The following is an 18,317-nucleotide window of genomic DNA, read 5'->3' on the forward strand; positions in this document are numbered from 1 at the left end:
GATTAAAGTTGAAAGTAAATGTCCGCAAAAAAATATGGGCTACATAATATTTTATTTATTTTGCTCAAATACTTTTTACCAAAGTCGCAAAAAAACGCTTCCACAAAGTTTTTCCCTTTTTTTATGTCGCTCTATTTTTTGTTGGAAGCAATTTTTTGGCAAGAATACTTAGTTCGAAATAAAATCTTTTCCAAAAACATATTGTGGCCTTAAAGCAGAAAATAAATCACATGCAGAGGGCATATTTCTGTGTGTTTAAATAATAAAATAGTTTAACGAAAATGGCAAGCAGAAGTATGTTGCTCTATAATGCAAGAGTAATCAATACGGGAGCCTTTTAGAAGTAGTGCGAAAATTATGCCATAAATAGACCCTAAAACTGTAGCACTCAGTCACGTAGCCTCCATTGCTGCACCTCCCAAAAGCGGCTTTTCCCACCATCTGCCATTAATCTCGGATACTCCGGGAGGCGGGAGGCGGCACACGTAGAGGGTCCTTTGCCCCCTTGGACCCCCTAGACGTGGCGAGACACCCCTGGCCACACACTAATGGCACTCCGATGCTGCTAACCAAGTCTAAAAAGCCGACCGAAAACTGTTTGCCGCCGCTGGCGATGGGCAAAAGTGTCAAAGTGCTAAAGTATGTTCAAAGATTCATAAGATTAAATGCAAAAGCCTAGGCCGTGATATCTCTTTCCCCTGGCATCGCCGTCTCGATTGCCGTCTCTGTTTGTCCTTGTGGTGTCTTGTGTCTGGCTCACAGCTAAGCTCTGTCAATAAAAGGTAAGCCCGACCTTAGAGCGGGCTGGAAAATAGACTTGAAAATATTCTGCCGTCTGCTTGGAAAACTTAAGTGGCTTCAAGCCCAAAATTCAGTTTAAAGAAGTTGTTAATTAATCAATAATTTTTTCAACTTAACTGCTGAACTTGTATTTGGTTAAATTAGAAGTCTGATATCGCCAGGCCCAAAAGACTCACTCCCGAAGACGTTCACCCATTATTTCGGATGAACGCGTGTTCAACGTGGCGTATGCGCGATGTGTGTGTGCCCCGAAGACGATGAAACTCATTAAGCCCAGTTCGAAGGAAGAAAAGCAAGCGAGTGGAAGAAAAGAAAATGCAAAGTCTGGTCCTGGCGCCAAAGGCTACCGACGTCGTCTGGCCAGCCCTTGAACTCACCTCGAGGTTTTCATCTGGCCAAGTTCGTTGCATTATAACGCTGCCTGCATTAGCTTTTCCCACGGGTTCATCGCCCTTCGGCTTTTAATCCTGCTCTATTTTTAAGGAAATTAAACGCAAAGATAGCGTGAATTCCAATCTACGGCAGTGTGCTCCGCTTTTCATTCCCTGTTTGGAATGCCCCGGCGTAGTGAGCGCGAAAAATTTAAATTGAAAATGCAAAATGCTCATATGCAATTTGTTTGGAAGAAAAGCTGAGGGGGCTTTGGCCCTTTTTACAGTTTGCCGGGCATAAAAATCCACGACGGTCTACATTGTTGTCAGTTTGTAGCTTTGGCTACAATCGCTTGCTTTACGACCACACCCACTCATACACACACATGCCGGCGGGACAAGAGCATTTGGCATTTTATGCGAAATGTTTCCTCAGCGAAGGAGCCGTCGGGATTCGGAATTATAGTTGTATGAGATCGCAGCCCCATCCCTTTGCCTCCAGTTCCAACTTCAGACGAAATTCCCGCCATTCCACTCTTCGGCTGGCTTTAAAATTAAGTTTACATTTTTAATGTGCAGCAGTCTCTGCCTCTCGCCTTTGCCAGTGCGTCAGTTTTATGTTTGCCAACTTTAATGGCCCTGACTTTTGGCATTTCTGCTTGCAAGTTGGTAGTCAGCATACGAAATAGTTCGAAAAGATAAAGACAGCGGAGTATGTGGTATAGTATATCCTATGGCAAATGATAGGGGTGTAAAATATGTAGTTTTTGTGCGAAAAAGAATAGGGAATATGATTAAGTTTCTTGTCCGCCAAGAGGAACATGGCGATACCAATTATTCGGAATCATTTGGTAGCTTGTCCTTTTATTTGCTCTCATTAAACGTATCTAGAAAACGAATCTGTTCCTTTACAATTAAAACCCTCAATCGTTAACTTCAGTAAAAATTAATCATTTATTTAGTTAATATAGAATTTTATTAGCTTTAAATCCAATTACGTTTATAGGGCAATTTTTCAATTTTTGAAGCTTTAAAAGATGTAAACAATCTTCATAGAGCTTCATAGCGATTTTATTGCATGTTAATGTATAATTTTTAGTTAGTTTAGTTCCTACTTTAAAGAAAGATTTTCTCTACAGTATTCAATAAATAAATAATGTCGCAAAGCCTTTAATTCCACTTTTATAACTTTATCTTATAACCCATAAATTATTTGCTATCCAATTTCTGATCAGATCATTTTATATTATCGAGGCAATAGTTTTCTGCGAAATCCTTTGAGTCTTTTTCTTCGTCCATTAACTTGGCTTTGCCAATTCCCAATGGTAAATTACTCATACGCCGCACTGTCCGCCGCGAAATTAATCAGGGCGTGTAACCGGCGTTGGTATCCTATATCCCTCCCTTATTCGCCCGACTTGATTGAGCCGCGTTGGCCAAATCACGTTGCAATTGCCGCAGACGAAGCTGTGGCGCAAACGAGAGGAGAAACGAGACTCATTAGACCGAAGCGTGATGCGTGACACCAACTTTAAATTGTGCAAGGACAGGCGAAAGGACCTCCGCGCCATCCTCCGCATCCTTGTTTCTTTCGCCGACGCCAGCCATTTCCCGTTTCCATCACATCGCAGCGTAATCTTGGCCATTACTCAAAAAGTAGCTCCGCACGTAGAGTGCGACTGAAGAAAAAGCACGGAAAATATGGCATTCATAGCTTACACAAGGGAAAATTCTATGCCCGATTGTAGATCCGATTCCGTAATTAAACGGAATGAAGTTTACCATATAATTGTTAAGTTAATTCTTCAAATTTTAGGCAATTGATTTAATTGGTTTTGAGAAAAGTGATTTTGTTAGGCTGAAATGATATTGGCAATAAATTCTAATCATATTAAAGTTGTCAACTACCTTCTCCTATCCAAACATAGGTTCATCTTGTTTATTGTTACAGGGTGTTATACTATAACTTTTGATAAAAGATTTTTAATTTAATGACATAAGTAAGCGTCAGTCGCAAACCGAAGTTTTTTTTGTGTAGCCAGGCTCTGCGGGTGACATTCGCAGTCTGCTCGTGTTTGTGTTTGTGTTGCCGTTTTTCCCGGCAGCACCTCCCCTTCCCCCTCCCCAAGTTCTCCGCCCACCAGCGTCTCCGCCCCCTCGGCCTTGCGTCTCTGTCATTGCCACAGTCGCCTGGATGCCTTTGAAATCAGAGTCCACTGGAGTTCCCCTGAGCCCCCTAATGGCTTTGTTATGCTAATTTCTCGACGCCCGCCGGCCATCGGAGTCGCCTTTTGCCCCCCGTTCCAGCCGGCTTTTGATGCTGTTTCTTATTAATTTAATTATAAATATTATTCTTTTTGCCGGTTGTTGTTTTTTGGTGGCAATTGCCGCAGTACCAGGAAATGGAAAAACTCAAGTGCTCGCATTTGCAGTGTGATTTTAAAGTTTTTTGTTGGGCAGAGAAATCTAATTTCAGTCAATTGCGCTGTGCACTGAAAACAAAAGCGACAAAAAAAAACTAAACGTTTTGAAACAAAATATTTCAAAAGAAAACGCAATATGAGCGTACGATTTGTTTTAAAATGTGAATTATGCCAATGCCAATTTAATTATGAAATAAGATTTTAAATAAATACCACTTAAAAACTTATCTTGCAATATAAAACTCTCTATTTTGTTTGGTTACTATAAATTTTCCGATACTTAAAGTATTGAAAAAAAAGAACAGGCTCCCTAATGTTTTTCTGTGCTCTTTTATCTCATGGACCAGATGAGTTTATTTACTGTTGTAAAACTAAAGGACATTGTTGTCATTGGCTTTGCCCATTTTCCCTCACGTTGTCCTTGCAGAAAAAGTGAAACTCTGTCATTTGGTGAAAGAGACTTAGCTGGAAAGCCTTTCATAAGCATCGCATAAATTCTTTGTCAATTGTGGCAAATTTTTAGCCACACAGTTGGCCAGTGGTCCTGTTCCCTGTATCTTGTGCACTTTGCAGTTTTCTCTCTTTCTCTTTCCTTTCTCCTCTATCCGTTCCTTTCTAATTGTGCCATGTGTTTGCTAGTGAAGTCTTCAAATTGTAACTGGAATTTGATTGTGCCGAGGCATGTGAGTGCATTGATTGGATTAGCTTCTGAAAGCGACTGCATGTGGCCATAAATGGAATGAAGGGCCTGTAAGCCCATACGATCTGTAGATGAAGCTAGACAAAACGCATTGGGGTAATTGAGGTTTAGAAAAAATCGAGAAAACGTTAGTTTCCAAGGACAAAAAGGTTAAGAATGTGTTGTATTGTTGTTTTTTGTTGTTAAGAAATGTGTTGTATCGCAGGTCATTTAAATATCAATAAAACTATAAAAAGTCTACAAGTTATCCAACACTTATGATTTTTATAAACAATATTTTTAAACTCTGCATTTGCTTTTGTTTTTGCCTATGACTTTCCCTTTGGCTTTGAGGTCCGATCTTGGTTCCCCAGCTAAGTTAAACAAATCAAAATTAAAGTAAACATGAGCTTCCGTTCGAGGCCCAATCGATTGCGCCTTTTGCGTTTCAAGCTCCCACCAAAATGCATGGCTCAGCAAAATTGAATTTCACAATGAGATTCGACAGTTTCATCTTAAGCTTTTGTTCAGCATTTATTCTAAGCAAAAATTGAAGTCCTAAAAAATCAAAACGAAAAGCTCCTGGCCGGGCTTCATTGGACCAGATTGAAAGAGAAAGAAAAAGTCAATCCTATTTTGATTGACACTGTGATCGGTCTACAGAAAAATGATCAGTAAAGTGTCTTGCAAAAAAACTAAGTTGAATGAATAAAGGCTTAACACCAAAAAATATAATAAAAAGTTATGTTTTTTAATTCATCAATTAATCATAAATTAATTCCATTATATAGTGTTGCTTTTATTTAACTTGTAATATTTTTTTTGTTTATTACTCATTTAAGTAGTGTCCTAGAAGTATCCCATCCAGTGTTTCTCCTCCAAAGCCCTTTTTGCTGTTGCTGGCCCGTCTTTCTTCCGCTCTGTGTTTCCTTTTTCTGGCTTGTTTGCAGGCATGTGGCTTAGGAATGGCTTACAAGCTGCTTCCTTGTTTTTTCCTGGCTCTTCTTTCGACCCCGGGGATGGTGGGTGCAGCAACCGATTATCTGCCGACTTTCCTTCCTCATCTCTGGTTATTATCCTTCCAGCTCTGCAGCAGCCTTATTCATGGTTGTAACTGCATTCTCAAGCTCAATCAAACGGGAAGTTGGCTGAATATGCATTGAATTAAGTGATATTTGTGTTGCTTTGGATCCTGGCCGAAAAACTTGCAAGGCTTGATAATTAAAATTCCGTGAGCCTGGAATCCGTTTTGCACATAGGTGCATTTTCCCTACAGAATTTAAATGTCCTTTTCACCGGAATGGTTGTGTGTGTGTGTTAGTGTATATGTGTGTGTGCGCTCGACGTTCAAGTGAAACTTTAGACATAAAAGCCAGACCCCTTGATATCCTTTTTTTCTGTGTCCACCCTTTCGGGCTTTATTGTTGTGCTGGCTAAGACCGTGCAGACATTTGGACCTAACTACTTGGAGTTTTATGCCCCGTTTCTTTGCTTCTTCTTCCTTTTTTTTGCTGCCACATGGGAGGACTTTATGGCGCATACGTGTGGGTTCCTCCGGGCCCATATTGAAAACTCAGCATTGTTATGACTTTGAAACAAACTGAGGGCAAAAGCATCCTTTCTCCTTGGCCCTCAACCTAATGGCAGGTGCAAGAAAAAATGTGATGGAAAAAGGCGAGCGAAAATAAAACTGTTATCGGTCTGCGTGCTCAAAAGCGCACTTGATTGCTCAAATCCTTTGTGTATCCCCTTTTAAGCCTTTTGTTTTCCATTATGCGCCGGAAGTGTTGTAAACACTTCAGCACAGGACAGCAGCCAAGCCGCAGCAACAATAACAGCAGCCCCAGAAGAACTAAAAGGGCAAGGAAAGTCCAAGTCCAAGGAAGCGTCTCAAGCGGCACTCCTTCTACACAAAAAAATTCAAGTGAAATTTAAAACACTTTTCAAGACAAGAAGTAAAGTGGGAAAACTTTTCATGACAGTAATAATTGCTTAGTTCATTATGCTTTCTGAAGTTGAACAAGAAAGGAAGCTAGCTTCGGCAAGCCGAAGCTTATATACCCTTGCAGTCATCAAATATGTCGAACAAAACGCATAAAGGCTAGACAACATCGAAGCTAAGACGATTTTTCTATTCATTTCCCATTTTTTTGACTATAGAGATATGGGAGCTATACGATATAGTTGTCCGATTTCGATCAAATTTAACTCGTAATTCAAGAGTCGTAAGAACACTCTATATTCCAAAAATCATACTTTTCTGATGAAAAACAACGATGTTATCAATTTATTTCCATTATTTCTATATATAATTTTCGATCTCTCCTATGGCAGCTATATGATAGAGTTATCCGATTTTGATCAAATTTAATCCGAAATTCAATAACAGTTAGAAAACGCCATCTTGAAGAATTCAAGTCGATCTGATGAAAAACAACAGAGTGAGAATTTTTTATTTCATTCTCTTGTATTGGAGCTATCCGATATAGTCGGCCGATCCGGCTCGTTCCGACTTATATACTGCGTGCAACAGCTACACAACTTTTGGGAAAGTTTCAGCTCGATAGCTTTAAAACTGAGAGACTAGTTTGCGCGGAAACGGACAGACGGACAGACGGACAGACGGACAGACGGACAGACGTACATACATATTTCGATTCTGCTCGTGATGCTGATCAAGAATATATATACTTTATGGGGTCTGAGGTGTCTCCTTCACTGCGTTGCAAACTTCTGACTGAAATTATAATACCCTTTTGCTCTGCAAGGGTATAAAAATAAACCTCGATGGCCCCAATAAAATCATTATATTTCTTTACTTATTCCCTTCTTTGCATTAATACCGCCATATGTACTATTTTTAATTTATCTTCAATCTGCGGAAGAGTGTGTTCTATCAAAAGTATTTTTCTTGCGCTTGCATATAGATTTGAAGGCCTTTTTTAATACGAATGATGCAGGAAGACAGCCACGGAAATAAAGCATAATAATGTGGCACGACAATCGGGGGAAAGAAAAGTGAAAATGGGGCAGGGAAATGCGACTCGTGCCAAACGGGAAAACACTCATAACGCTTTTCGCTCCCCGTTTCGCCGCTCCTTTTCTTCTGAGTCGGACCCTCGTGGCTTTCTCCTGTCAATATGTTTCCCGCCCGACTTGTGCCATAATTGTGTCTTCCCTCTCCGGACACACAAGTGTGTGTTGCGAGAGTGTGTGCTTGGCGGGGTTAAGGAATGGAGATAATGCCAACCGGGACACTTTCAGTTACTTAGCCCAAGGAACCGGGGAGCGTCTGCTGCTCGGGGACTGAAGGACCAAAGGACTCAACCTGAAGCCGAGCGTTTCTTCCCTTCTTTGTGTCTGTTGTTTTAGGAACTTACAAGTGGCCAACGAAAAATATCCCAACTGAAGCTAAAATAATTAGCTGGGGGCTGGGAAGAAATTGCAGAAAAATGAGAAGGCCACAAGGGGCAGCTCAAAGAGATAAAAGGAGAAAGTGGGTTGCATGTTGAAAGGAAAAGGCAAAGAACTTCAAGAAACCTGGTGAGGGAATGCTTTTAAATGTTTCAATATGCCAGAAAGAATTTGAAACTGAACGCTGCATTCCTGCATACATTTATTCCAGATGGAGTTTTGTGAGTCTTAAAGTTGTTGGGTTTTATAAGCAGGAAAGTCCTGCCCTACAGTTCAAGTTTGCAACTCATTTCCATGTCTTTAATACTGATATTGGTAAAAATGACGTGAAATACTAAGTATAGTATGTTGTATAAATATTTTCAGAAGGATAAAGGTTGAAAATTACAATCTAAAGATTTCTTAGAATTAAATATTATATATATTGAAAATCTTAGTGTTTTTATGTACCCTTAGAAAGTTGTCTTTTTTGCTAGTTACAATATTGAACTCGAACTACTGTTTTCCCATCATTTGTTAACCCTATAATGCCAAATTACTAAACTTCAAAACATAAGGTTTAAAGCCCCTCACCTCCATTTCTGTGATGCGTTTGCTTTCCAATCTGCAACGGCGGCTGAGGGGAAAAACCTGCCACTGTCCGCTCCAATTTGCACCTCTCATCTGGGTCAGCTGGCGGCCGTTTCCTGCGACTCACCGCTGTCTCATTTTCCGGGTGACAGGAGCCCTCCGATTCCAGGCATCACCTGACAATTTGTTGACTCAACTAATCTCCCTCCGCCGCCTCTCCCCTCTTCCCTTTCAGATGCCCAGGATGGGGAGACGCCACAAGCACTGCCGCCATCGGCTGTGCGGTTCGTCTTCGTCTCCGCTGCAGCGACTGGTGGAGCTGCAGCTTCTGCTGCCGGCGGTCCTGGTCGTCCTGCTGGCCACCACCCTGGGCCTCGCCTGCCGCGTCTCCGAGTTCTCCTGCAAGGGCAGCGGGAGCAGCGGCACCATCTGCGTGCCCCTGGACAAATACTGCGACGGACGGAGCGACTGCGCCGACGGCAGCGATGAGCCCAAACATTGCTCCGGTGAGTGAATGCCGCCAGATGTCGTCCCCCTCACGAAGGAGGGGTTGGCAAACAGTACAGTAAGCCATCGAGAGAGCGAACCAGTGCTGGGATTATCACATTGGAAGAAATTTGTACTTCTTTGAGCCACTATTTCTTTCAATTTTAATTCACTAACATATCATGTTGTAAAGCAATCTTTGTTTTGCTCGAGGTCGCTCCTTCGATTGCTTACTGTAGTTTACACAAGTTAACCCCCAACTCACACTCTCTACTCCTTTTGTCCCCCTGACAGTCTGCAATCGTACGTATTATGGCGATATCGGACGCACCTATGCCATAAAAGTGCCAACGCCACAGTGGAATAAATTGCCTTTCCTCTGTCACTTGACATTCACAGCATCCGGTCATGATCAAGGCGACATTGTTCAGGTGAGTGCCGGTGAAGGTTCCTGTGGGTGTTTGCCAGTGGTGGGACAAGCCACGTACCTGTACCTTACTATAATCCAGCCTATTTTCAATATGTTGAATAAAATAGATAATTTAATTTCAGGGAAATTATTTTGTTTCTAAATGAAATGAATTACTTTTTAGTCAGTTTCTTCCACCTTACTCTTAATATCTGATATTAATATAAATTTTAATTAGGCATAATCACTTTTACACAAAGCCGTAATAAATTTTATAAAGGATGTTTATATTAATAACAGGTTAATATGAATAATTCACATCGTATCGTATCTATATTGTATAATAAACACTTGGGATAATAATGAGAGCCAGTATTCCAAACAAGGTAAAAGTAAGTGGCATCTTTCCCAACACTGGTGTTGAATGGGTGCACTGTTTGTCCGGTTCGTGTTGCCGTCCGTTGTCCGTTGTCCGTTTTCCGTTTGTTGGCTTTAGTGCGCCGTAGGCCAAAGATTAGCTGTACGTCAACGAAATAAAAGTGCAATGCACACACACGTGCACTCGAGGGCAGATGGACGGTGGGAGGTCCTGCAGGAGGAGTGCTCTCCAACGGGAACAGACGCACCCACACAAACACAAACACTGCCAAGAGACAGCGACACGCACAAATGCACCGCCGTGAAATACCCGAGACCCATTCCCCGTTCCCAACAATAGAAACCAGATTCGTACACACCAGTTGAGAAGCTGTCTGAACCTGCCGTCCGGATTAAAGGTATATGGGTTCTGTCTGGCTAAGCACCGATTTAACTAGGCCTACGTATATAAAATAACAAAAACGCAAACGCTACCTTCGTGGTCATCGCACTGGCTTAGAAAACATTTTGTTATGAAGGAAGCCGGTATATCAATTTGACATCACTTATTTATATAATAATAATAATCGAAGAAACGCCATTTTAATCACAAAAATTCCGTTTACGTTTTATATTCAATTAGATTCCACATATCAATCTGAACATAAAAGAAAGAAATTATAAGCATCAAATGGATAGATTTCCTTTTTTTTTGTTTTACTGTATTCACCTAAAATTTTATAAGTTGAAAAACCATAAGATATATAACTGTAAATTACAATAATATGAATAACAAATATGTATAACATACTTGTTTATCAGTATTGAACTTAAATATCTGAGATCCATCTGGAAATCGAAGTAAACTAATAGTCTCTTAATAGTTACGTATGGAAATCATTCCTTCAGTATATCTTCAAAAGTTTACAGGGTATTTCAAAAAGTGTGTTTTCCTATTCTCGAATTCGGCAGATTCCGTTCGAGCTTGTTAGGTAGAATGTCTCCATTTCTCGCCTTGGCGGCGTATCTCGTGACATTTTTGGAGCTCTGGCATTTGGTGCGTGCTTAATTAGGACTCCCAGCGATTCCAGTTGAATCCTATTCGGCGTGTCCGCGCTCTAAATAGAACGCAGCTCTTTAAAACGCTTCTGGCACACAAAAAGATTGATAAATAGACTCAGAGGCAGACTAAGAAATAAGCAAACAAATCGAGCCCCACCGAGAGTCGAGAACCACCCACGTTGACAATGAAATTAGACACGCTTCAAAACATTTTTGGCGAGCTGTCAGAGAAACGTCAATTTCAATTTGAAAAATAATTGATTTCCCCTGCAATTTGCGTAAACATCGCAATGAGCAGTTGAGTCCCAGGAAACGGTAGTCAGCAAATCTGTTCCCCCACTCCGAATCCACCCCATTTGCTCCTTAAATTTCCCCAATCCGCTTGGGAGTCTCGCACATATAGATATTCGAATAAGAGTGAGGAATGATATATGCAAAATGTTCCTTCGTGGGCTTTGCACCTTGCACAAATCTGTCATGCATAAGTTATAACTTTTTATTTTGTGTTTCAGAATTTGTAGACTACTTTTTTCAAAGAACTTGGCTACACGTAGAAAAAAGTAATACAATTATTGATTAAAATACGTAAGGATTTTCTGAAAACCTCAACGACTAGTAGAAAACCAAGTTCCATTTTTTAATGAAGTTTAATTTTAAAACTACGTTGTATGTATATTTTATTACGATATAAACTATCCCTTAAAAAAAAAAAACACTAATTAAAAGCCCCAAAAGTTATCATGTAATTAGACAGTCGGGAATTTTGTTTTTCTTTTTGATAAAACTGAAATTATATGTTAGGGCCTTTTTTATTTTAATGAATACAATATCGAAAAAGCCATATAAAAAATTATAAACTGTTCAGTGTAGATTTTCTTCTTCAACTCTTCATCGTAGCATATAAATCATGCGGTTGGCTTTCCCGGGCTTCCCTGGTTTTCCTCGCTTCCCTTCGATTTTATATATTTTTGCTTCTCACTCGGGTGCGTCTGTGTGGGAAATTGCTTGAAATAATAATGTTAGACATTGGCGCGAACGAGGGAGTGGTTGTTGTTGCCGCTGTCTGTTTGTACATATTGATTGATGATTGTCAGCCAGAACCCCGGACCTTCGCAGAAGGGAGAAGTTTAAATTGCCTGGGACTCTGCCGTTTACCCATGGGCTAATTTTTAATGGAAATACCTTACCCCAAACTCCGCAATATGTTTGCTATAATCGAATAGCCGATAGCGCCGTTTTTTTCCGTAATTAAAGCTTGTTTTTCACGCCCTCTAATGGACGGGAAAATGTATGCAACAAATCAACCAAAAGAAAAACGTTTTTTTGCAAAAGACAGACAGAAGTGTGCATAAATCAAGGTTTTTGTTTAAATATAATTTTAGTTTACCATTAAAATTATTTTTACTCTTCTTGTTTACCCTGCATTGTAAATCATGTTTATTTGCAAATAATTTTTTCAACTAGTTTTTCAATGCGGAGTTTAGATTTCCTGAAAACATATTTGTTGTATTTTACATAACAATTAATTATATCACAATTAGAATGAATCTTATTGTGTTCTTCTATAAACTGCTCAGTTGGGCATCGCTGATGGAATTTTTTAGAATTTTAGGCATTTATGTGGTCGAGTTCATAATGAATTAATTGCGTTGAAAATTCAAAATAAAGACCTTATTTACTGGCACAAACTAGTCAAACATTGAATGAGTTGATACCACTGGTGTTTAAATTTTCTATTAAAGCCGTGATGAAAGTTTTCCCGAAAGTTGTCACGCAGAAGAACAAAAAACTTGAAAAGGAAAAATATAAAACATAAGAGAGAGCTTCTTAAAAAGCATACACTACTCATAAATTATGCTTCCTCATTTTCCCAGGAGAATTTCGGAACGAGGAGTCCACGATGAAGTCCAAAGCAAACTTGCAAATGCAAAAGTTTTTCTGAATATTTCGCACTGTCGTCCAGTCGTCGCTTCTAATGAAGCCACAAATGCCATGTACGACGGGTATGGAAATGCCTTGCTCATTTTCCCCGCTGTCACTTTTGCCTTTGTTTAATATTTCAAATTGGAACCGAAAATCTTTTCGTGCGCGTAGGTGTCGGGAAATTCAGCTAAATGAAAAGCAAGTGGCAGCCATCTGAAACCCGAGGCTGAACCCTTTTATTGGAGTTTTCTTTCCAATTTTCGACACACTCTCCGGCAGGCATTTATTTGCATATTTTATTAAGCAAAGTACATGTGCCCGCACGAGTACATAATGTACATATTGCATACAGGATTAGACACTTGGCTCTCTGCCGCACAACTTCCTCACTTTGACCTTGACTTGACTCCCCGAAGGGCCGGTGTTGGGGGTGGTGTTTTCTTTTTTATGGCCAATCAAATATGCAAACAGTGGGCGGGCACAATGAGGCGTTGTGCGGTCCCTTACATTTTTCGCAAATGGAATTTCATTTGCATAACTTTAAGCAAATATAAAATATAGTTCTAATACCCTGGAAGGCCTGGCTAAACTGGGCTCTGAAGGATTTAGAAACGGAAAAAATAATGGATAAGAAACAGTCAGCTTGGCATAAAACGAAGTTGCACAGAAAAACACACACAAACTTTGCCAAATTAAAAGTTGGCTTTGATACATCCAACTTTAAAAGTATTCTGAATATGAACATACCAGCATTATTTATGACTTGCTTATTTATTTTAAATGTTTATAAATAGTAAATGTACATACACTTATTAAAGTACAATATTTGATGGATATGTTTTAAGGATTAAATTGAAATACCATTATGTCTGTTTCAGATCATCTTTGACGGCTTCACGGTGGGACGGTTCGACGAGGGCATGGTCGATACGGATGTGGATGGATACGAAACGAACCTCAGTCCCACGGGCGAGTTGCCCGGATGTCCCGAGGGGTTCATGCAGGTGAGAGGGCCGGAATTCCATTTATTAAAATTCATGTTACGTGATAGTAAAAATAGTTTGCGGGAAATTGTGTCCGGGAGTTTGCACTCCATTTGCTTGCGTTTGGGACCATAATTTCGTGCCCAAGTGGGCGGTGCTCGATGAGGGGGTGGTGGTTGGGTGGAAAATCCGGGCGGGGACTTTGCCTTGTCATCGTTGGTGGCTTTCGTCGATGGCGATGCCGTCGTCGTCGTCGTCGTTGGCGTTGTCGTTGTCGTTCTTCGATTCAATCAATGTCCGAGTAATTCTGTAATTTTCTGTTTGGTTCTCTGTTGACAAATACCACATTAGCCCGGCAAATTGAATTGAATGGTGCGCCTGTGTGCGTGTCTCTCCCGATATCCGTGTCTGTGTGTGTGTGTGTGTCCTGCGATCCTGGAGCTGGGAGCCTGAGTGCCTTTGGTGCTGTTGGTGCTGTTGGGTCACATCCATTTGCCCTTCCTGCACCGAAAAGGAAAACTATTTAACATGGAAGCTGGCTATGTGTGCGTGGTGTATATTTTTATCGCAAGTTTTGCGGACACATTCGGCAGAGGACTGATGGCACTGTCGTCGCCCTTGTAATGCCAAAACCCAAATCCTGGCCAAATAAAATGTACCAAAAAGCTCACTAAATCCCTGTAATTGACTTGTGCAATATGTTTGAATGCTCCCCTCCGCTTCGCAAATGTGTTCGCTTTGGCTCAGTTTTTGTTTCAGCTTGCGTATCTGCAACTGTATCTCTATCTCGGTTTCGGGTTGACTGGCCCTGCTTAAATCGCCTTTGATAAAGTCGAGACTTCCAGACTGACTGCTCGCTTTTCATCCACTCCTCGGGCGGATACCTTAAGCTGTTTTAATTTGGGGATTAAATAAAATATTCGCACAGAGGTGCTGAAATGCAAATGAAGAGGGAGGTGTGTTAGGTCACCTAATCTCCTGCTCTAAATATATTCTGGAAAATGAAGTCGGTCCACACACGTGTGACTTGTCGAAATGGACATTCATGGTGTTTTCAAGGAACATGAGAAATATTTTTATGAATTCTCATTTTTTTAATATTACTCACTGTCAAGTTATGGTAAGTCCTTTTAATCTACACAATTTTCTTATTTTATTGGCTCCAAGCAACGAGTCTACTTGAATTCCAGTATTGTGTCGGTCTCTGTCTCACTAATATATCCATGACGAAACTGTTGAAATAAATAATTTAATTTGTATTAAATGAAAACAAACTCGAACAGAATAGTTATTGTAACTATTTTATTGAGCTGGATCTTTAGCTTCGTTCTACAATACAAAAATAGAAATGTAAGTTCATTTTAATTAAATAAATTTTTTTATCAGATTAAATATTGCATTATATCTTTAAAAAATCGACAAAGCAGTAGTGAGTCTATATAGATTGTGTAGTAGTCTCCCACAAAATCTCTCTTTCTCCTCCATGGGCCTACAGATTTTCGTACTCTCTGCTAACGAGGAAGGCCCTTCCGCCCACTGTCTCTCTGGTTGGAAAACCATAAACCTCTATTAGTTTAGCTCCGTAGGCCCAGCAAGGCCCCCTCTCCGCCGGCGCCCTGTATCTCCCGTCTCTGTCTCTTTGTGCAACAATAAATTTTAACAAGCGTGGGGCGTGCGCTGACATTCTGCGGTGTTCGTCCCCGAAAAACTGAAAACGGAGCCGGACTGCGGCACATGGAATAGCCATCCAGTGCAGTCCATGCACTTCTGGGCTGTCCTGTTGAGGTTTCATTTGGCGCTTGACATGTGTACGGAGCTGAGGGATTTCCGCACAGGACGAAGGCCGGGGTGAGCTAACAGACATGCCTCTAGTTATCCTGCCGCAGCGTTTTCCGGCAGCAGCTGTGATACGCTGAAATTTTGTTAGTGCACTTAGACTGCATGAGGGCTTAAATAAGATATAACAAATATTTGTGTTTGAGGGAAAAAGAAAACATCTAACTACTTACTACTAACAAACTACCTAACTAACTTAAAATACGATCATGAAAATCATCATCATAATCCTTAAAAACAGGAAAGCAAATTGCAGTTGAAAACAAAGAAAAAGGATTGGCAACAAACCCATAATGTCGACATTAACTATTTATCACTCATAGACTATTCCAAGCTCCAGCTTTATTTTTGCCGTGTATTTTATTTTTTGAATGTTTCGCCTTGCTCTTCGGTTTTAAAATGCAGTTAAACATTTTCAATTTTTTGTCGCCGCTCTTGCATTGTTCATTGTTGTCGTTGCAGTTCTATATAGACTCGTAACTAACCGCAGGTTTGTGTTGTGTTTTTGCCCCCTCAAAGCCTCCGTTTCCATCGAAGCGGCTTTTTTTTACAGAAAAGGCAATTTTAACTGCTGACGCGGTTTGTAAAGCCCCTCCTGGCCCACCGATCTGTATAAATAATGCGTGTCATGGCCTGGCCACATAAATTCTTGACCGAAACGGAAAATTTATATCCGCTGCCTTTCCCACACACGAGTATACGAATATACGGTTATATATGATTTACCCAGGTTCAGGCCCAGCACCCCGTGTCGAGTCTGAAGTTTCGGTTTAATCATTTATTCAATTTAGTTGGACATTCTGTCTCATGCATTTTATAACAGGCCAAGAAGGGAGCGTAACTGGGCTGTCCTTATCTTGACCTTCTCGGAATTATTTTTAATAATTCAGCAAACAATCCTTGGCCACCAGTGGAAGGGGAGAGCGATAACTTTAAAGACAAGTAGTGTTTAAAATTCTTAACCCGAATTTGCATGCGTCAAATTCCTGCAACCAGCAAAAACTAAATTATTTCCAAACATAAAACAAAAGACCAGTTGTTTGAGATAACTTTGAGTAAAGAAATACAAAATCTTTCAGCTAAAAGGGTATTTCATAGTCTTTACCAAGCAGCACTCCCGCACTTAAATTTCTCTCCGTTTAAAACTCCTGCTGAACCTTTTGTATATTGGCTAATATTGCTAATCATAAATAATAAAGTTTATGCATAAACGTATTAGCCTAAATCAACAGAAACAACAAAGCTTCAGTTAGGCGGAGGAGGGGGCTGTTATCCTTGAGTGTCCTTGCGAGAGCAGCTTGAGCAAATGACTCAATATTTGACAATCATAACATCCCCAGCCGTTGTCCTTTTCCTGACCCTCCGTTTCCGTCCTTCGTCCTTCGCAGAGAAGGACATCGAAGGGAGGAGAGCGGACAGCTTGGTCCTTCCTCAGTTCGCCAATAGTTTTTATTAGTCTGAATGAGTATGTATATAGATAATGCTTATAGATTGTTTAACAACTTCCCTCGGATCAGCTCATAACTGACCGTCGACCGCACGGAAGTTAGGGGAGGTTTACGAGTTTGGCTGGAAAGTCTCACAAGTTTACAATATTTTTAGTTGGTTATTTATTGGCTTGTTCCGCCCGTATTTGTGTTGCAAATTAAAAGCCTCACGGTTAAATAATTTATTTGCAACTTTCCAAATGCCTTAAAATTCAATAAATCATCAAGGAGACAGTCAGTCGGAGCTGGCATTATGCGCTTAAATTGTTTCACAATTAAGTTGAAAAACACACTGCAACAAAAGAAGGAATCGGGGAGGATAAGCCTGCGGAGGAGAACTGAAGTGGCAGCTTTTGTTTGTTGCTGGCAGATTATGAAGCGAGAAGGATTCTGCGGATGCCAGTACATCAACAATGCTGATAAAACTTTTATCTCACTCAGTGTGTAAAACATGTGTGTGCGACCAAGCGAAGTCCGCGAACAATGTATTTCAGATACTTGTGGGCGGACCGCATTGCATTCGAAATTACTATTAATGGTAAAATGGTTTGATGAAAACTACTTTCACTTCAATATCTTTTTACTCCTGAATATTTAATCTTTACAAGGCCTGCATTTTTCTCTGTTTTTATTTAAAGACTACATTCGTTTGATCCATTTCAAGAGTATACACTTAAAACGCTAGTTATCAACTTCCAATTATCCAAACTTGTTCACTCTGCCAAAATGCGAGTATTCTAACTGGCATGTGAGCAAATGTTTTGCCAAAAAGTCGGTTCAGTATTGGCCTTGGCCTAATCAAAGAGAGTTCCCTTAAAACTTAACCCAGAGGCAACGGCAGCCAAAAAAAAAAAAAATGGAATGCTACAATAATAATTCAATCAATTTAAAACCAACACAAAACCCAGCAGAAAAAGCAGGAGCAGATAGGCCAAAGACGGAAAGTGGGGCAAGGGGCAGGGGGAAAAGGACACACAAGGACCAAGGCCCAATAATTCGTTATGAAGTCGATGCTAATAACGCTTCAATGCACACAATGGACATGATGACGATGATGAAGAGGAACGACCAGAAGGGGAAGGCGGCGGGTGGAGCTAAAGAGGGGAAAAAGACAGTGCACTCAGAAAAAAACTTTGAAACGGGAAAGGGTCAGTGATTATAAGCGACGAAATAGGCGGAAACATATAGAAAATTATTCAAGTTATTTACTACTGTAAATTAAACTAAATGAAACTTTATTGTAGAAACCATTTACATTTTTATTATGGTTTATAGGGATATTTAAGGATGGTAAAGAAACAAAGTGATGGTTAAAAAACTTATTAAGTATTTTAGGGCTTCCACAAATTGAAATCCCCTTTCTTAAGGTTTAAATCCTTTTTCTGAGTGTGCGAAGAAAAACCTATGAGCAGGACCCGTCCAGAGCCAGCAATGAATTTACACAAAATCGAAATCAGAAAATTACCATTATGCCGGGCAGTCAAGCCTGCCTGTGGAGGCCGCTCCTGCCATCCTG

The 18,317-nt window shown here is 40.4% G+C and overlaps 1 protein-coding gene across 1 annotated transcript in view; it reads left to right on the forward strand.

Moving 5' to 3' along the window:
- Nucleotides 1-18,317, forward strand: part of LOC108088325 — a 73,674-nt gene that overhangs the window by 13,332 nt on the left and 42,025 nt on the right. Inside the window, 3 exon segments of the mRNA XM_017186063.2 lie at nucleotides 8,494-8,764; nucleotides 9,039-9,175; nucleotides 13,374-13,499. Of these exon segments, the coding sequence (XP_017041552.1) occupies nucleotides 8,494-8,764; nucleotides 9,039-9,175; nucleotides 13,374-13,499 (534 nt within the window).

Source organism: Drosophila ficusphila, unplaced genomic scaffold (assembly GCF_018152265.1).
Source record: "Drosophila ficusphila isolate 14025-0441.05 unplaced genomic scaffold, ASM1815226v1 contig_106, whole genome shotgun sequence".
Lineage (NCBI taxonomy): Eukaryota > Metazoa > Arthropoda > Insecta > Diptera > Drosophilidae > Drosophila > Drosophila ficusphila.